This window comes from Callionymus lyra, chromosome 11 (genome assembly GCF_982586985.1).
Source record: "Callionymus lyra chromosome 11, fCalLyr1.hap1.1, whole genome shotgun sequence".
NCBI classification, from domain to species: Eukaryota; Metazoa; Chordata; class Actinopteri; order Syngnathiformes; family Callionymidae; genus Callionymus; species Callionymus lyra.
The window spans coordinates 1909956-1931144 of NC_141828.1; the positions used below are offsets into that span (position 1 = coordinate 1909956).

The 21189-nt window shown below is 42.6% G+C and overlaps 1 protein-coding gene across 4 annotated transcripts in view; it reads right to left on the reverse strand.

Moving 5' to 3' along the window:
* ehbp1 (EH domain binding protein 1) overlaps positions 1-21189 on the reverse strand; it is a 199868-nt gene that overhangs the window by 63139 nt on the left and 115540 nt on the right. For 3 of the 4 annotated variants that reach the window (XM_087802015.1, XM_087802014.1, XM_087802016.1), the window contains 3 exons: positions 5852-6002; positions 2784-2951; positions 249-397 (listed from right to left, as the gene is read on the reverse strand). In XM_087802015.1, the coding sequence (XP_087658141.1) occupies positions 249-397; positions 2784-2951; positions 5852-6002 (468 nt within the window). The remainder of the gene's footprint in view (positions 1-248; positions 398-2783; positions 2952-5851; positions 6003-21189) is intronic. The other variant, XM_087802017.1, reaches the window with a different exon arrangement.

Sequence of the window (21189 nt, forward strand, 5' to 3'; positions counted from 1 at the left end):
GAGAGCAGGGACTCCAACCGACGCCTCATATTGACGTCCGCGATCGATGGACCCGTGTTCACTAAACATTCACCTCACGACCCGTGTTGACGAGGCGGGAGACACACGGACACGCGTGTGAAAGGTCAGGACGAGCAGTGGCTTTAGAAACACATGAAGCAACAGGACCAGCACGAGGTCACGACCTTGAGCGTCGGGGTCACCGGTCGCATCGATCGACCCTTTGATGCTCGACTGATAAAAGTTACCTCGGATCCATCGGCGGACGGGCTGAGCGGCGAGGAGGACGAGGCCGTGGCGGACGAGGACGAGGAGGACGAGGAGGACGGAGACGAAGGAGAAGAAGGTCCTTTCAGGTCCGTCGCCTTCTTCAGCTTCAGATCAACGTTCTTCGTTCCTTTAGGGAGAAAATGACGAAGAAATGATGATTAAAGGATAAGATCATATGATTATGACCAGTGAGTCCGACTTCTCTCGTTCTTCCCCGACTTCTCCCCCTCTTCCCCGACTTCTCTCGCTCTTCCCGACTTCTCTTGCTCTTCCCGACTTCTCTCCCTCTTCCCCGACTTCTCTCGCTCTTCCCGACTTCTCTTGCTCTTCCCGACTTCTCTACCTCTTCCCAGACTTCTCTCGCTCTTCCACGACTTCTCTTCCACGACTTCTCTCGCTCTTCCCCGACTTCTCCCCCTCTTCCCGACTTCTCCCCCTCTTCCACGACTTCTCTACCTCTTTCCCGACTTCTCTACCTCTTCCCCGACTTCTCCCCCTCTTCCCCGACTTCTCTACCTCTTCCAAGACTTCTCTCGCTCTTCCACGACTTCTCTTCCACGACTTCTCTCGCTCTTCCCCGACTTCTCCCCCTCTTCCCGACTTCTCCCCCTCTTCCACGACTTCTCTCGCTCTTCCCAGACTTCTCTCGCTCTTCCCCGACTTCTCCCCCTCTTCCCGACTTCTCCCCCTCTTCCACGACTTCTCTCGCTCTTCCCCGACTTCTCTCCCTCTTCCCGACTTCTCCCCCTCTTCCACGACTTCTCTCCCTCTTCCCGACTTCTCCCCCTCATCCACGACTTCTCTCCCTCTTCCCCGACTTCTCTCGCTCTTCCCGACTTCTCTACCTCTTCCCCGACTTCTCTCGCTCTTCCCGACTTCTCTACCTCTTCCCCGACTTCTCTCGCTCTTCCCGACTTCTCTTGCTCTTCCCGACTTCTCTACCTCTTCCCCGACTTCTCCACCTCTTCCCGACTTCTCCCCCTCTTCCACGACTTCTCTCCCTCTTCCCGACTTCTCCCCCTCTTCCACGACTTCTCTCCCTCTTCCCGACTTCTCCCCCTCTTCCACGACTTCTCTACCTCTTCCCCGACTTCTCTCCCTCTTCCCCGACTTCTCTCCCTCTTCCCGACTGCTCTCCCTCTTCCCCGACTGCTCTCCCTCTTCCCCGACTTCTCTCCCTCTTCCCCGACTTCTCTCGTTCTTCCCCGACTTCTCTCGTTCTTCCCCGACTTCTCTCCCTCTTCCCCGACTTCTCTCGTTCTTCCCCGACTTCTCTCCCTCTTCCCCGACTTCTCTACCTCTTCCCGACTTCTCTCCCTCTTCCCCGACTTCTCTCCCTCTTCCCCGACTTCTCTCCCTCTTCCCGACTTCTCTCCCTCTTCCCCAACTTCTCTACCTCTTCCCGACTTCTCTACCTCTTCCCGACTTCTCTCGCTCTTTCTCAGATTTTTCTTTTGACCCAGAGACAACACAAGGGATACCATAAACCCCTTTTTTTCGGGCCTTGGGTCACCTTGACCCAGAGATAACCCGGGCACACTAATGCGACGTTGAGTGTTGTTCGAGCTCGACTCAGTAGCTGCTCCTGGGTTTGTTTAATAGACGAGTATTTGTTTCTGTTCCTGTTATTGAGTTGTGTCAACAGGTGTGTGTTCATATATGTTTGTACGAGCGAGTGACATAAACCAAATATTGATCGATTAAAAGTAGCTCAACTGCTGTCACAGCAACTGCTACACATGATCCGTCAGATGTTAAAGTTCGCTTCAACATCAACGAAACAAGATCTACGTCTGGACGTGAATTATAATTTCACGAAACATTAACTTCTCTTCAAAATAAAACCATCACTGACTTGTTAGTCGAAGAAAAGCAGAAGATTCTCATTATTTGAACATCCCAGAGTAAGAATGTGGTGAAGAAGAAAGAAGGACTTAAAAGCGAGAGAACAAGAATGTTACAAGAACGAAGGAAGAGTAAACTGTAGGTGACATTAAAGACGGCGAGACACTTCAAAAGATGCTCTGTTTTCATGTTGTTTTGTTTGGTCTCGTCGTCACAATCACACATCAGCAGCAAAGGTGTGCGTCGACTGGACGACTAATTAAAAGAGACTAATTAAGTGACTCCTGACGATTACAGGAAACACTTTTCCTGAAGATACCGTTGTTTTTGTTGTCTTTAAAACAAGAGAAAGTTGAGTCGTTACAAGTTGAAAACTGTTGTGTCAAGAATGTGACGACAAATGTTCATTTTAAACTCTTTAAGCGTCAAATAAGATGTTTCGAGGCGAGTGTGACGTCAGAGAAACATCAATATTAAGAACTTTTGGCAAATAAACGTCTCAACTCTACAGAGTCAACGTTGGATTCAGTCGCTCGTAGAAAAGTTAATATCTGAGGCTGAAAGATGTTATTTTATAAGTGAACGTGTGAGAAGGTAGAGTCGGTCCTTCAAGAGTGATCATGGAGGATCTAAAGGTGTCAGAAGAGAACCTGCAGCAGAGATGTTACCAGGCGTGAGCTCCGAGAGGTTAGTCGGGTCCAGGTGAGGCAGAAGCTCCAGCGACAGAGTGTTAGTGACAGAAGCCGACGCGCCGTCGTCCGCCTGGAGACGTATCTCCTCGTCCTCAGCGCTTTGACCGTCGACACGCAGATCACCTCCTGATGCGTCCGACTCACCTGCGGGTTCAGGTGAAGACGGTGAAGATGGTGAACATGTGTGAGATAAGAAAGGTTAGTGAGGAAGAGGTTGAAACTGTGGTCGACACCTGGATCTCAGGTGTGCCGTCGACGGGACGGTGAACTAAACTAACTTGAGCCGAACTACATGGAAATAAATTGATTTATTATGTATAACGATGTCGTTATCGTCGACATTTAATTATGTAAAATATTCATATGTTGGTTCATAAGGATCTTATTTCATTATTTTATTCTCAACTTCAACCACAAAATAAAGAATGTGTTGAGTTTAAAAACATGTTATTGATCATACGATGTTGACACGTGTGACATGATGGTCACGTGACACGTGTGCTCATCACATGTGTCACGTGACCATCATGTCACATGAACACGACACATGTCAACGAGAATCAACCAAAACGTCTGCATTTGATCTTCTCTCGTTTCTCTGCTTTTCTATTGAAGAAAAACCACGAGCGAGTCCAGATTTCACGAGGTCTCCTGGGAGATCAGAGAGAAACAGCCATTAGCAGCCAAAGAAAGAAGAAAATAATAAAAACAGGAAGAAAAAAAGCTGCGTGTGGAACCACAGGAGGAGGTGAAGAAACACAGGAGTCGCAGGAAACGCTGTTCGAACCTGAAAGAAACGACGAAGGAATGGAATAAAAAAACGAATCAGCATTTCTTGTTGCTAATTTCCCGGTTGCGACGTGGAGCGAGCGAGTGAGCGCCATCGCGGCGTGACTGTCTGCCTCTAATTAATGGACGTCTAGCTGACGGAGTTTGGAAAGTTTTCTTCGGGGGGAAGACACTTGGAGGGGGCAGGCCGGCATGAAAGGAGGGGAATGGCATGAAGGGGTGAGAGAGAGAGAGGGAGAGAGAGAGGGCGAGGGAGGGAGAGAGAGGGAGAGAGAGAGAGGGAGAGGGAGAGAGGGAGAGAGAGGGAGAGAGAGAGGGAGAGAGAGAGAGAGGATAGTGAGAGAGAGGGGGAGACGGAGGGCGAGGGAGAGAAAGAGGGGGAGACGGAGGGCGAGGGAGAGAAAGAGGGGGAGACGGAGGGCGAGGGAGAGAAAGAGGGGGAGACGGAGGGCGAGGGAGAGAAAGAGGGAGAGACGGAGGGCGAGGGAGAGAAAGAGGGGGAGACGGAGGGAGAGAAAGAGGGGGAGACGGAGGGCGAGGGAGAGAAAGAGGGGGAGACGGAGGGCGAGACAAGGGCCAGGATTAGCCGTTCTGCTCGGCAGGCCTTGTGTATCACAGCCCACAGCTTCTCTCACTCGTTCAGCCTCTCGCTCCGACTCCATTTTTAATGAGATTAACAATTAGTGCAATTCAGAAGAAGCTGAAAGAGCAAATAAATCAAGTGCTTCCCGTCCTTCGCCTCTTTGTTCCGTCCACGACTCTCTTTGATGGCTTGATGCTGAGTCTGAGGCGGTCGCACGATGGACGACGAGCTTCAAGAACGACTTAGAATGTTGCAGGAAATACTTGAGTTTTAAATAAAATTCAAATATAGATCAAGATTATTTCTGTGATCATCACTGTTTAGAAAGTTCTGGACATTTAGTTGTTGTTTTAATGTTCATTACACTGTTAGTCATAGTTAATTATAATGATATTCATGTTTTTTTTATACGTGCGCCGTATGTTTATGTGTATGTTTTGTGTATTTATGTGTATTTGCTGCTGTGACAACTTACATTCACAGGAAGATGTGAAGTGTGTGTGTGTGTGTGTGTGTGTGTGTGTGTGTGTGTGTGTGTGTGTGTGTGTGTGTGTGTGTGTTCGTAGCTCAAAGACTCAACCCTTGAGTGAAGGGTTTAAGACAGAACGTCAGGTCGAGGGGGACACGAGGGGGCAGAAGACCTCCGTGAAAATTGGAAATTAAATTAAATTAAATTAATTTCAATGCATCACATAATACAGAAGAATTATAGAATTTAAGATCCTTTCATTAACCGTAAGTCAGCGCAAAGAGAGGGAAATTCAAATGGCCCTAATTTCAATTAATTCAAATAATCCCAAAATCCACGGCTAGTCTTTGAAATATATATATTTTCACATTATTATCTGCCATGTACCTGTTTATCTTTTATTTCTATGTTCTGTCCAGATCTTCACTAACACACCTGTAGACGGTAAAAGACGAAGACTCACTCGGTGAAACTGAAAAAGGATTTAAAGAAAGTTACGATTCAAATTCAATTAAACGTGTTGTTTTCCTGAATAAAGCGACACCATCGCTGCTCACATGGTGACGCTTTTGTTTTGTGATCCATTAAATGTCCTTAAACCGGTGAAATAATTAACATCGTTTGAAACATCGTCGCTGAGAGTTGAGGCTCATTTTCAAACGCCGTGTTTCCAAGCATCGATGCTCGTCTTCCTCGCGCTCGTGGCTTCGGTCGCGGCGCCGCAGCCTCGAATTACAGACTTAACTCAGACTCTGCTGTAATTGTTGTAAAGTCTCGCGGCCTCGTCTGCAGCGACGACACGTCGGATCCCAAACAAATAAACAGAGACGCCTAATAATGGTCATTATCATAATAGCGACAATTTCCCAGGAAATGGAAAGCAGTGGGGATCGAGAGTTGGGGTTCGAAACGAGCCGCCGACGCTTGTTTGGTACTTTGAGGAATAACACAATGTTGTGTTGATTAACAATTTGTGTGCGAGGGAGGAGACGTGGAGGGAAATTGCTATTCTTACGACGAGGTGCTTCTGAGACCCTCGGCCATCGTTAAATGACATTTTGTTTTTCTCAGAGGATTAAGCGTCCGGACCCCTTCAGAGAACATAATGGGAATGTGAGGCGCGAGTGTGTGCGAGTGTGTGCTAGCAAGTGTGTGTTTCCTTGAGCAGGTTCATGAAGGTGAGCTTCAGGTCGTCACACTGACCTCCGGCCGGGGGCCCCTTGCTGCCCTTGGCCCTCTCGAAGCTGGACGCGTCCAGCAGACTCATGTCGGACATCTTGACTCCCGATCGCGCCTCGGCGATCAACTGCCTCGCTCGCTCCCTCAGCTGACGCCGCCGCTCCGCGTCCCGGTCCTGCAGACACACCAGTAGATGATGGACACGTGCACACTTGTTCATGCACACACACACACACACACACACACACCAGACCACATGACTCTTGACGAAGTCGTAACTACTTTCATTTGTTTTAAAACCAAAATATGTCCAAACATCAGCTTTAAAAGCTGCTGGACTCACTGTATCCTCTCGTCCTCAGTCATGATTCTTCCTTTAGCTGCGGAGGACGCAACGACTGCTGCCATCTAGAGGCCGAAGGGTTTAATGGCAACACAAGAAATGAACAAATGATGTGAATGTTTATAGTAAATGTAATTAATGAAATCAGATTAAAGTATTTTATAGAAAATGTCACTGAAAAAAAGTAATATATGGTCTGAAAGCCTTAAAAAAAAAGAAGTAATACTAATAATAATATCAATAAAGTGTTGCTGAATATCAATATAGTATCGTGGAAAAAAGAAAAATCTTAGTATTTAAGTGAATCGATATTTTCTTGCATGTAATACAATGTAATTACAAATGTTGTTCAGTTGATTTGAGAATCTCTTATATTTATATATTTATGTGATTTTTAATTACACTGTAATAACAGATACCAGTGTTTTGGTTGATTTTAAACACAGAATATCACTGTTATCTGTAATTATATTGTTATTACAACACAGTGTTTTCCCGGATAAGTTAGAGCTTAAAAAACACTTTAAAAATGTTCTGAATAATGTCTTTTGAACGTATATCTAAGAGACTCAGGATCTCATTCATTCCTCTTCATCCATCCATCCTTCATCCATCCATCATCCATCCATCCATCCATCATCCATCCATCATGCATCATCCATCCATCATCCATCCATCCATCCATCCTTCCATCCATCCATCCATCCATCCATCCATCCATCCATCCATCCATCATCCATCCATCAAGGATCCACACACCAGTTTCATTTTGTTCATGCGTCACAAACATGGTTTTCAAGTAAACGTTAATAAAGGAGCTCTTAGATGTAATTGTGTTACACAGTGTGTCGTACGTTTGTCACGTCGTAACGAAGAGAGAAAAGACGTGGACTTGAACTTAAGAACTGTTAATGTGAACCACATCCACCGTCTGCCTCCACAGATACAGTATTGAACCGTCAGCATCACAGTAATGGCAGAAATGTCATTTTGGAGCCAATTCAATCTGATCCTGCTGATAGCTCCAGACACACACACACACACTCTCACACACACACACACACACACACACACACACACACACACACACACACACACACACACACACACACACACACACACACACACACACACATACACACACACACACACACACACACACACACACACACACTCTCACACACACACACACTCACACACACACACACTCGACACTCACACACAGTTGACACTGTCAACACTGAGCCACTGATGACCTGACGAGGACATATTTACCAACAGCTAAGACAACAACAACAACAACAACAACAACAACAACAACAACAACAACAACCATGAATGATCTCCTGAGAGCCGTCGGACGATGATTGATCGATTTCTAATCAATAGCTTACTTCTGGGTCAGAAACACGTGAGTTCTGGACGACAAGTTGGGTTCACACGAGTAGAACCGGTCGAGAGAAGCAGGTTAAGATACTAGAGACACGATCATAAACTTCAACGGCCAGCGTTGACAACACAACACGGTTTGTGTTGTGGTGTCAAGAGCGAAAGAATGAAAGAACGAAAGAACGAAAGAGCGAAAGAGCGAAAGAACGAAAGAATGAAAGAGCGAAAGAATGAAAGAATGAAAGAATGAAAGAACGAAAGAACGAAAGAACGAAAGAGCGAAAGAGCGAAAGAACGAAAGAACGAAAGAATGAAAGAGCGAAAGAATGAAAGAACGAAAGCATGAAAGAACGAAAGAACGAAAGAACGAAAGAACGAAAGAATGAAAGAGCGAAAGAATGAAAGAATGAAAGAATGAAAGAATGAAAGAACGAAAGAACGAACGAACGAACGAACGAAAGAGTGAAAGAGTGAAAGAATGAAAGACTGAAAGAATGAAAGAGTGAAAGAGTGAAAGAGTGAAAGAATGAAAGAGTGAAAGAATGAAAGAGTGAAAGAGTGAAAGAATGAAAGAGTGAAAGAGCGAAAGAACGAAAGAACGAAAGAACGAAAGAACGAAAGAACGAAAGAATGAAAGAACGAAAGAATGAAAGAATGAAAGAATGAAAGAATGAAAGAAAGAAGATCAACGAGTAAATGATCGACACACAGAACGGAGCACAAGACGTTCTTCAGCTTCTATATTACGACCAGTTACTGTAAAACTAAATGAAAAAAGACAGTCGAGCATCTTATGAAAATTAATAAACATCAAAAAAATAACATGAGTTTCTGTAGAATTGAACCTAAATGTTTAGTTTTCAAACATAAAGTGAACATGACTGTAATTAATTACATTATAATATATGAGTTATATGTATTTTTTCATTGCGTAAAGAAAAGTATTTCAAATTAAACACTTTTCTTGAGTCGAGTGGTTTTACAAAGTGAACTTAGTGTGTTTAGAAATGTGTCGATCTGTAGATGATGTTCTTTAAATAAATAAATCAGCTTTAAATGTTATTTTTAATTTCACTTTCCATCAATGAAATCCCAGCTAAAAATAAAGATGCAAAGATTCAACCATTCATTCGTGACTCGAGTCACAGAAACAAAGAAGAAGAAGAACTTCTTCACCTCCCACTGTCACATCCAACGTTCCCGGTCACTGGTCGTCCTGAGCATCCTGTTCATCAGGCTCCATATTGAGCGGGTGTGGGGGGGTGTGGGGGGGTGTGGGGGGGTCGGAGGTCGGGGGTCTATTAGAGAAGCCATTTATCTATTAACAAAACAAGCAGCTCCACTAATGAGCTACATCTCCCCATTTCCATGTCAATTGTTTGTTTGTAGCCTTTGTGCGTCGAGACAATGGGTCGTTATAACAGTGACATCATCACTAATGTGTCCAGGAGCCCGGGGGGGGCGCGGGCCGGCGGGGGACGCACCTGAGAGGCCGAGACAGTAGCTACAGATGCACTGATAGCATTAGAGGAATGTGTGTCGGTGAAACTAACACACACACTCACACTCACACTCACACACACACACACACACACACACACGAAGAAACAAATGAATAAAGAATGTTCTTATCTGAAGGATATTCAAGATTAAGTTAAGTCAATGATTTTAGCGAAAACAAACTTTATTTAATTCACACTTTTTCATGCTGCGTTCTTAAGAGAGTCATAGACTATAATGGAGGGTTTTTTATACAAACAAACAAATAAATAAATAAATAAGGAGATATTCATCCATATTTAATTGGAAATATATATAAAAAACAAATGAATAAATAAATCAGGAGACATTTATTGATATTAAATTGGAGATGTTTTTGCTAAAAGCGTCGTCAGGATGTAAAATAGTTTTCGTGTGATTTGTGTAGATGTTCAAGGGTGGTGTCGTGTCCTCGGGTCACATGATGGTCAGAACATCGCGTCCATATTTCCCATCATTGCCTCATAAATCCACGGGTTTGTCTTTAGAAACGAAATATGATATTTTCGCTCAATTCAGAAACTGCTGCTGGCGACGACACTGATATGCAATCTAGCCTTTACAGATGCAACCACCAGTTTAAAGAGTGTGTGTGTGTGTGTGTGTGTGTGTGTGTGTGTGTGTGTGTGTGTGTGTGTGTGTGTGTGTGTGTGTGTGTGTGTGTGTGTGTGTGTGTGTGTGTGTGTGTGTGACTCTGGCCCTTGACACACTGCAGAACATCTCAATGCATGACTCTGTGCCGAGACGTTCAGGAACCAGGAATCAAGGAAATTGCCTTCGTCTGTCCAGGGGCCAGGATTAGCGCGACACAGAACGAGCTAGCGTGTTAGCATGTTAGCATGTAGCTCGCGCGGCTCCAGCAACCGACGACAAGACCAAACACCGAAGCGACGTCAAAATAAGGAGGTTTTTTTGAATGGTTTGGTGAAATATGAAAAGTGGAAACTTAACTTAGCCTGAAGACGAAGACGTTCTTATCACGACGGTCCAACAACATGGTTCCTGCTCTCAGAGGGTCATGGGTTCAGTCTTGATGTTGAGCTTCTTTAGAAAATGTGCTTCCAGTCTTCATTTCAAATGTTTTATTTTTTAAGTTATTTTCTTCATTTGCGTTCGTCTCGTGGTCGACTTTACAAACATCTTCAAACATCAAAGTTACTTTTCTTTTAAGTAAACAACCATCGAAGGCTTCGGTTTACATTTGATCAGCATCGAGTCGTGATGTCGTCGTGTGAAGCTTCTTCTGAAGATAATGTATCATTTCAAGATTATACGAAGTCAAAATATCATCTAGAGTTCTTAAAAACTGACCACAAACTGTTTCCTTCAACTGAGAAAAAACTCTGAACTTAAGAAAATGTTGTCACAACATGATCTGGATCTTTTATTCCATGTGTTTGTGTCGTTTACACTATTGTAACAGTTTATTTTGTGTCTAAACCAGAAGGATCTTCTCGCCTGCAGTTCATACTAAACTCTGCAGCCAGAATTCTGAGCCGCTCTAGTAGAAGAACTCACATTTCTCCTTCAAACTCTTCACTGGCTGCTCTAGTAGAAGAACTCACATTTCTCCTTCAAACTCTTCACTGGCTGCTCTAGAAGAAGAACTCACATTTCTCCTTCAAACTCTTCACTGGCTGCTCTAGTAGAAGAACTCACATTTCTCCTTCAAACTCTTCACTGGCTGCTCTAGTAGAAGAACTCACATTTCTCCTTCAAACTCTTCAATGGCTGCTCTAGTAGAAGAACTCACATTTCTCCTTCAAACTCTTCACTGGCTGCTCTAGTAGAAGAACTCACATTTCTCCTTCAAACTCTTCACTGGCTGCTCTAGTAGAAGAACTCACATTTCTCCTTCAAACTCTTCACTGGCTGCTCTAGTAGAAGAACTCACATTTCTCCTTCAAACTCTTCACTGGCTGCTCTAGTAGAAGAACTCACATTTCTCCTTCAAACTCTTCACTGGCTGCTCTAGTAGAAGAACTCACATTTCTCCTTCAAACTCTTCACTGGCTGCTCTAGTAGAAGAACTCACATTTCTCCTTCAAACTCTTCACTGGCTGCTCTAGTAGAAGAACTCACATTATCTCCTTCAAACTCTTCACTGGCTGCTCTAGTAGAAGAACTCACATTTCTCCTTCAAACTCTTCACTGGCTGCTCTAGTAGAAGAACTCACATTTCTCCTTCAAACTCTTCACTGGCTGCTCTAGTAGAAGAACTCACATTTCTCCTTCAAACTCTTCACTGGCTGCTCTAGTAGAAGAACTCACATTATCTCCTTCAAACTCTTCACTGGCTGCTCTAGTAGAAGAACTCACATTTCTCCTTCAAACTCTTCACTGGCTGCTCTAGTAGAAGAACTCACATTTCTCCTTCAAACTCTTCACTGGCTGCTCTAGTAGAAGAACTCACATTTCTCCTTCAAACTCTTCACTGGCTGCCAGTTTCTTTCAGGATCATTTCTTGTTTACTTCCTTGTTGTTGTTGTGTTTGTCTCCATGTTGTCTTGACCTTTTGAACTATTTTAACTGTGTATTGTTTTGTTGTTTAAGTGTTTTGTGACCCTGGTCTAGAAACATCTTTACAAATAATGACTTAATTACTTTAGAACCATTTTCTCTTTATTTTATTCTTTGTCCTCAACTATCTTTGATCATTTTTCAGATCTTACCATTTATGCTCAGAATCTCTTAATAAAATGTAATAAACAGATAATAACAAACAACATGTTCAGCTTATGTTTATATTCTACGTCTTATTTAAATACTTCTTCTCTTTAAATTTTAAGACTCAATTTAGTCTTTTTAAAAAGCAGAAAAAAGTATTTACAGAGACTTCAAAGTCTTTAACTTGATTATCCTCCAGAATCTATTTGACACTAAAGAGAAAAAGTATCTTTTGAACTTTAACACTAAACTCGTCGTCAATAATGCAGACGAAGCACAAGAATCGTTTCCATACGTCGTCCTTTAAGTTTCCGTGTCTTTGTCGCTGCTGCAGATCTGATGTCACAGCAGCGACTCTTGCAAACAACGACGATTAGCGACTCGTTGTTCCGTCGACACACGATCCTCGTTTGTTCAGAAGAGACTTGAAAGAAACTAGTGGAGAAAACATCGCAAACATCTGTTTGATGCTGTTTTAACAATAGTTCAAGAATGGTTTTAAGAAGTTAAATAATCGAGATTAAAACTTAGTTACCAACTTACTTACTTATTAGTGATTAATAGAATAAATAAATTCAAAAAGTTTTGAAACACGATTAAAGGTGTTAAATTGTTCTATTACTTAATTACACTTATAACTAGTTATATGTATTTTTTTTATTGTTTAAAGAAAATGTTTACGATTAATGCAATTAATTAATTACACTTAGAATTAAGTGGATTTCTTTGGATTAATAATTTTCTGTGAGACGTGTTAACTTAAAGTACTTTACTTAGTTTTTCTTATTCATTTAATTAATTTAGACAAAAGAAAACACAGCAATATTCAATCCTGCTGCTGAAATGACTCATTATGGGATATAAATATTTTCCTCCGACATAAGGAGGTAAACACAGGCTCACAGAAGAGATGATTTACACATAAAGATGAATTAAATAATGTTTTTTCTCTCTTTACACGTTTTATAAATCCATCAAATAAACACGAGTTCATCTCAGTCGCTCTGAGAGAAACTAAGGTTTTCTATTTGAAGGAGACACAGAAAACAATAACGCTCTGTGTCTCGCCCCGACTGGCTGGGACCTCCGAGGGAAGGAGGCTCAACGCTTGAGTGCGAGACTGAGACAGAGAGCCTCACAGTGGGCCTGGCGTCGGACGAGGACCCCTCGCTCTGGAGCTTCTGTGGAGCAACTTGTCTCACTGGCTGCTCTTTTCTGGGCGACAAGACAGAAGGAGGCGCTCGGCTGCTCGTGCACGCTCGGCTGCTCGTGCACGCTCGGCTGCTCGTGCACGCTCGGCTGCTCGTGCACGCTCGGCTGCTCGTGCACAGGGTCGTGCACGACGTCCACGTGGACGGACGGATGCACACGATCACAATCTGCCGACGCCCAGATCGTTCATGTGTCCATTTGTCACGAGGAGCTCGTTCACATGAAGCTTCAGCTCTTTATCTGAGAGAAAACAAGTGTCGTAAACACACCTGAGCATTACCTTTATTAGGTAAATATACTGAGTTAAAATACAACTATTAGTGAACAATAGTTGTGTACTGTGTACTGGCAAGAATCTTGCAATATACTGTGATAGTGTAGTAACAAGTATATATGTGTAGTATTGTCCAGTACTTGACTCTGTTGTTGTGATAGTGTAGTAACAAGTATATATGTGTAGTATTGTCCAGTACTTGACTCTGGTGTTGTGATAGTGTAGTAACAAGTATATATGTGTAGTATTGTCCAGTACTTGACTCTGTTGTTGTGATAGTGTAGTAACAAGTATACATATGTAGTATTGTCCAGTACTTGACTCTGGTGTTGTGACAGTGTAGTAACAAGTATATATGTGTAGTATTGTCCAGTACTTGACTCTGGTGTTGTGATAGTGTAGTAACAAGTATATATGTGTGTAGTATTGTCCAGTACTTGACTCTGTTGTTGTGATAGTGTAGTAACAAGTATATATGTGTAGTATTGTCCAGTACTTGACTCTGTTGTTGTGATAGTGTAGTAACAAGTATACATGTGTAGTATTGTCCAGTACTTGACTCTGTTGTTGTGATAGTGTAGTAACAAGTATATATGTGTAGTATTGTCCAGTACTTGACTCTGTTGTTGTGATAGTGTAGTAACAAGTATATATGTGTAGTATTGTCCAGTACTTGACTCTGGTGTTGTGATAGTGTAGTAACAAGTATATATGTGTAGTATTGTCCAGTACTTGACTCTGGTGTTGTAGTATTTACAGACCACATGACTCTTAACGAAGTCGTAACTACTTTCATTTGTTTTCAAAACAAAATATGTCCAAACATCAGCTTTAAAAGCTGCTGGACTCACTGTATCCTCTCGTCCTCAGTTATCGCCTGGACATTTAGCTACATAGGAAGTAACAACTGCTGCCATCTAGAGGCCGGAACCTTAATTGCAACACAAACGTGGACAGAAAGCTGTGAATATTTGTAAATATAGTCAGGTGATAATTAAAAATACAAAGAAGATCGATATTTTCTTACACTCAAGTTATGACATCATTCAACTGAACTATCAGAGACAGACACACACACAAAAAGAAGATAAAAACTCCTTAAAGAACGAAAAATAACGTGTTTAAAATACCCAACATACCCAAAGGACACATCAAGAAAGTAAATACGTTTCTCTTGTTGCAGTAAAAACGATAAAACTGTACTTTCATGGTCGATACGACACATTGGATTATAAAATCCACTGTTAATACTTTCCTAATACTAATTTATACAGATACTTCCTATAAGAGTCAAAGACACGACGAACTCAAAGATAAAAGATAGATTGAGCCTCACAACAGTAAAAGACAACATCTTAATCCAACAGTTGGTAAATAAAGCTTTTGTTTGGTCCTCGATGTGAGATTAAGACTCTTATTAATGGTCTCTTGGTTGTCGACCTCTGCCCTGCAGGTGAGTAAATCCATCGCACCGTCATTAGAAACTGTCCTTTGACACGTTTACCTTCCTGTATATATATTTATTCAATACATCCTATGTACTGTAGAGATTATCAGCAGCAGATCATCCAGATCCGTGTCAAGCAGTCACTCAACAAATCTCAGCTCAGCACGAGTTATTCAGCCGTAGTTCAATAAAAGTGTGTAAACAGGATCAATCGTGCATAAATATCAAGCTATTGATACATGTGAGTGAGAGCAGGACGTCCAGGAGGATCTGCTCACAGACACGAGACAATAACACATTCAAACCGATGCAAGAATAGAAATAACATCAACCAAGATTCATTGTAAAAAAAAACAACTTTGATTGCAAATGTTCGGAGGCGAAGGGTGAGACGGGTGAGACGGGTGAGACGGGTGGAGACAGACGCAGACGGACGGGGCTTATCGTCTCCAGACAGAGAGCTCGGATCAATGGGCGAGCAGAGCCCGGAGCGATCGATGCGATCGATAAAGAATTAAAGAAGAGCCACTGTACGCCGGTGTCAGAGCGCCGGACGCCACTAATTATGATGCAGCGGGTGCGTGTTCATGATAGGCTTGTGGGTCGTTCGTCTATAGTTGTGTTGTTGCTGCAGATCTCGTGACTCCAGAGAGAAAATGTTATTCTTTGATTCTATTGTTGGAACTAAACTCGTCTCATGATCTGCATCTAATGTTTCCTTTTCTTCAAACTCATGTGTGTCTGCGAGAGTAGAAAAGTACCTTTAAATGAATATAAATATCACGGTAATGAGTAATAAATACACAGACGTGTGTGTAGAAATAAGGAAAATGTAATTTTCCACATTTACAAAAACCACGAGACGTGAGGATTTGTTGGATAATAAACCAAAAAAGTGTTTTAAACCAATGATATAAAGATATTATAATCATCATGTATTTGTACTTTTTTTATCTTTTTGTGTCCATTTCCAAATACAGCTAATGACGTCAACAAACCCTCACATGTCACGAGTAACAAAGAAGAAAAACATACACTAAGATATAAACTTTTCATAGATGTATAAATGTATTTACTTATTTTTATACACATTTAACCATTTAGAATATTCAGTAAATATCTTGAATTAAATTATACTGTTCAACTATTAGTGGTTTGTATCTTTCTTTCTTTTGTTAAAACATCAGCTTTAAAAGCTGCTGGACTCACTGTATCCTCTCGTCCTCAGTCATCATTCTTCCTTTAGCTGTGGAGGACGTAACGACTGCTGCCATCTAGAGGCCGGAGGTTCAATTGCAAACTACACAACTATAGACGAACGACCCACAAGCCTATCATGAACACGCACCCGCTGCATATATATATATATATATATATATATATATATATATATATTCGTAACTGCTTTTATTTGTTTTCAAACCAAAACATGTCCAAACAACTTTAAAAGCTGCTGAGTCACTGTATCCTCTCGTCCTCAGTCATCGCCTGGACATTGAACTACGTTCGACGTAATAATTGGTTCCATGATCTTCACATGAACAAAAGCTGTGAATATTTGTAAGTAAATGTAAAAAACAAATTGAATTATTTTATTTTATTGAAATCAAAATATAAATAATTATGAAAGAGAAATATATAATATATAAATATGTAAATCTACACCTGTACAGGTTGGTGTATAAGAGTGTGCGTGTGTGTGTGTTAGTGTGTTTGTGTTAGTGTGTGTTTTAACTGTTAATCTCAACTGTAGATTCAAACCTAAACATTGTGTGTCATGTAAGTATGTTTGTGTTGATTCACACACATGACAATGAGCAGCTATAGAGCAGGACAGGTAGAACAGGAAGTGCAAATATAACGTATGTCAACGTCTCAGCCTGACAGGTGAGTCAGGTGAGTCGGGTGAGTCGGGTGAGTCAGTCAGGTGAGTCAGGTGAGTCGGGGGAGTCAGGTGAGTCAGTCAGGTGAGTCAGTCAGGTGAGTCAGGTGAGTCGGGGGAGTCAGGTGAGTCAGGTGAGTCAGTCAGGTGAGTCAGGTGAGTCAGTCAGGTGAGTCAGGTCAGTCGGGTGAGTCAATCAGGTGAGTCAGGTGAGTCGGGTGTGTCAGTCAGGTGAGTCAGTCAGGTGAGTCAGGTCAGTCGGGTGAGTCAGTCAGGTGAGTCGAGGGAGTCGGGGGAGTCAGGTGAGTCAGTCAGGTGAGTCAGTCAGGTGAGTCAGTCAGGTGAGTCAGGTGAGTCAGTCAGGTGAGTCAGTCAGGTGAGTCAGGTGAGTCAGGTGAGTCAGGTCAGTCAGGTGAGTCGAGGGAGTCGGGGGAGTCAGGTGAGTCAGTCAGGTGAGTCAGGTGAGTCAGGTGAGTCAGGTGAGTCGAGGGAGTCAGGTGAGTCAGTCAGGTGAGTCAGTCAGGTGAGTCAGGTCAGTCAGGTCAGTCAGATGAGTCAGTCAGGTGAGTCGAGGGAGTCGGGGGAGTCAGGTGAGTCAGTCAGGTGAGTCAGGTCAGTCAGGTCAGTCAGATGAGTCAGTCAGGTGAGTCGAGGGAGTCGGGGGAGTCAGGTGAGTCAGTCAGGCGAGTCAGGTGAGTCAGTCAGGTGTGTCAGGTGAGTCAGTCAGGTGAGTCAGGTGAGTCAGTCAGGTGAGTCGGGTGAGTCAGGTGAGTCGGGTGAGTCAGTCAGGTGAGTCGGGTGAGTCAGGTGAGTCGGGTGAGTCAGGTGAGTCGGGTGAGTCAGTCAGGTGAGTCAGGTGAGTCAGGTCAGTCGGGTGAGTCAGTCAGGTGAGTCAGGTGAGTCAGGTGAGTCAGGTGAGTCAGGTGAGTCAGGTGAGTCGGGTGAGTCAGTCAGGTGAGTCAGGTGAGTCAGGTGAGTCAGGTGGGAAGGTTGTGCCCTTTAACAAGACAAGATAATTACTAGTGTGAGGGACGAGGACAAGAACGTCGACACACAAACACACACACATTGTGTGACACACAAACACACACATTGTGTGAGTGGGCAGAGAACACCTGACAGGTAAGTGTGAGGATCATGTTCCTCTCAGAGCAGCAACAATATCACATCATCATGACAATAACACGAAGCCGTGTCGACCATTTAAGAGATTCGTGTGCGTGACACGAGACAAAATGATGTTAATGGAGACAAATGACCAGATTATCAGCGGTTTGTCATCTGGGTCTAATGTAAGGGGAGGATCTTCTTCAATAAATGTGATGGATGAAGGAGTGAAGGGCGTGTGTGGTGGTCACGGCTACGATGATGTCATCACATACGAACATACTTGTTGTTTGATAAACTTATGTTTTATTACATTGTTATGATCATATATGAAGAGTTTCTGCTCGTGTTTGTCGCCAACAATTTAAATTAAACTGTAAACATGTTTGAATCATTTCAAAGATGCATGTTTTTGCTTTTCTTTAGTTAGATTTACTAAAACAAACTGTTACTAGTGAGTCCAACAAACTGTTTATTCACTAATCTGTCCTTAGTTGTTATATATACAGTATATATATATGTATATATATATATATATATATATATATATATATTATACTATAGTCCCTCAGCAAACACGCTTGAAGTAAATATTCACTTCAGGGTCAAAATTGTTTGATTATAGTTGAAAATTGTTTGATTATAGTTGAAAATTGTTTGATTATAGTTGAAAATTGTTTGATTATAATTGAAAATTGTTTGATTATAGTTGAAAATTGTTTGATTATAGTTGAAATTTGTTTGATTATAGTTGAAATTGTTTGATTATAGTTGAAAATTGTTTGATTATAATTGAAAATTGTTTGATTATAGTTGAAAATTCTTTGATTATAGTTTAAATTGTTTGATTATAGTTGAAAATTGTTTGATTCTAGTTGAAAATTGTTTGATTATAGTTGAAAATTGTTTGATTATAATTGAAAATTGTTTGATTATAGTTGAAAATTGTTTGATTATAGTTGAAAATTGTTTGATTATAGTTTAAATTGTTTGATTATAGTTGAAAATTGTTTGATTATAGTTGAAAATTGTTTGATTATAATTGAAAATGGTTTGATTAAAGTTGAAAATTGTTTGATTATAGTTGAAAATTGTTTGATTATAATTGAAAATTGTTTGATTATAGTTGAAAATTGTTTGATTATAGTTTAAATTGTTTGATTATAGTTGAAAATTGTTTGATTAAAGTTGAAAATTGTTTGACGGCCACAAAAAATGACTTGGACGAGCGAGAGCTGGCCCACAGGCCTCAGGAGGTAGAGAGGTTGTGTAGTAGTTGTGAGTTCATTATTGTGTAGCGGTCGCTGCTCCGGAGCAGCTTGTGTTGTGTGCGCTTGTGTTCTCTCGACCTCTGACCCCTCCTGCCATCACTAATTGTCGCCCACAGTGACTGTTCCTTTCATCTGGGGTCAAAGGTTCACTTTTCACTTTCTCCGACTCTCTTTGTGACATTTTGAGGTTATTTTCACCTCCTTCCTTTCAACTTGGCTTCTCATGCCCACTTTCTCCCACTTTATCTGCCGTCCCTCTGATCTCGGACGATCAGCGACTAATTGTTTCTCCTCGTCCTCCGACAGAAGCTCCTTCAAAGTCACCTCCACGTTTGTTTCACTTTCTTCTGACTGTTGTTGAAGTTACTGGAGCTTCAGCCACGAGACGAACACAGTAATTTCACACTTCTGACCGAGTTAATGACGAGATCCTCGCTACGAGTGTGTGTGTGTGTGTGTGTGTGTGTGTGTGTGTGTGTGTGTGCGACTACATTGTGTGGTTTTCTCTCTGGGAAATATGTGCGACTGCGTCAGAGCAGAGAGAGAAAAACCACTCGGCGTTTTCAAGGTGGAAAAATTCCTCTGCTCATTGACTCGTTGAGATTCCTGTAATTGGGTCTTGTTTGATTTTTGCCGAACCCCCCCCCCCCTCAGACCCCCCCTCAGACCCCCCCTCAGACCCCCCGACTCACCTCCTCTTTTAATGTCTTCACTTGTTTTCAACCCAAAAGCTGTTTTTTTGTTGTTGATATAAGTTGATTATGAAGGATATGTTTAAAGAAATGCTTAAAAAATAAGGTATAAAGACGAGCCATGAATAAAGATAGGGGGATGAATACTTAAATAAAGATGGGGGGTCTTTAAAAAGATGGGGGGATGAATACTTAAATAAAGATGGGGGGGTCTTTAGAAAGATGGGGGGTGGATACTTTAATAAAGATGTCATTAAGCAATGTCGTCTCACTTGGATTCCTTGGAAAACACTTAAAATGCATCTCATGGAGACTCGATCCTGTTATCATTTAATAGTTTCCTGCAGCTCCAGATGCAAATACACGTCATTAGCTTCTTATGAATTTTTCTAAAAACTTAATTGCAACACGAGGAGATATTTCTCAAGGATGTAAACGAGGAGTTTTTTCTCCTCTTTTCAAGCGAAGGATTCATTTGAATGTCGATGCCTTCGCTCCCCTGCGGCCCCTCGGAGCCCCTCGGACCCCTCGCTTTCTTCCTGAAGAACATCCCATAATAAACTAAAGAGTTAGCCGGGAGTTCCTTTGGACCGTGTGTTTGTCGGAGTGTGTGTTGGAGTGTGTGTGGGAGTGTGTGTCGGAGTGTGTGTCGGAGTGTGTGTCGGAGTGTGTGTGTCGGAGTGTGTGTGTCGGAGTGTGTGTGTGTCGGAGTGTGTGTCGGAGTGTGTGTCGGAGTGTGTGTCGGAGTGTGTGTCGGAGTGTGTGTTGGAGTGTGTGTGTCGGAGTGTGTGTGTTGGAGTGTGTGTGTCGGAGTGTGTGTTGGAGTGTGTGTGTTGGAGTGTGTGTGTTGGAGTGTGTGTCGGAGTGTGTGTCGGAGTGTGTGTGTCGGAGTGTGTGTCGGAGTGTGTGTGGGAGTGTGTGTCGGAGTGTGTGTGTGGGAGTGTGTGTCGGAGTGTGTGTGTTGGAGTGTGTGTCAGAGTGTGTGTCGGAGTGTGTGTCGGAGTGTGTGTGGGAGTGTGTGTGGGAGTGTGTGTCGGAGTGTGTGTGTGGGAGTGTGTGTCGGAGTGTGTGTGTTGGAGTGTGTGTCGGAGTGTGTGTCGGGAGTGTGTGTGGATGTGTCGTGGCTGAATTGGCCGGAGTCGAGATCAAAGCAGTGGCAGGAGATGGAGTGTGTGTGTGTGTGTGTGTGTGTGTGTGTGTGTGTGTGTGTGTGTGTGTTAATGAGGAAGGAGAAATACCGCTGCTCTCTCGATTGCTCAATCACAAGAAGATCGAGACATCAGAGAAGACCCTCCTCACCCCCTCACACACACGCACACACACACACACACACACACACACACACACACACACACACACACACACACACACACACACACACACACACACACACACACACACACACACACACACACACACACACACCTCCCTCTTTGTCAAGCGATCACATGCCTCCTGCTCATGTTTGACCAAATAACTTTCACTTCGGCCAGAAAAGAAAACGTCAAACGTCTTTCACGTCCACTTAGAGGGACGCGT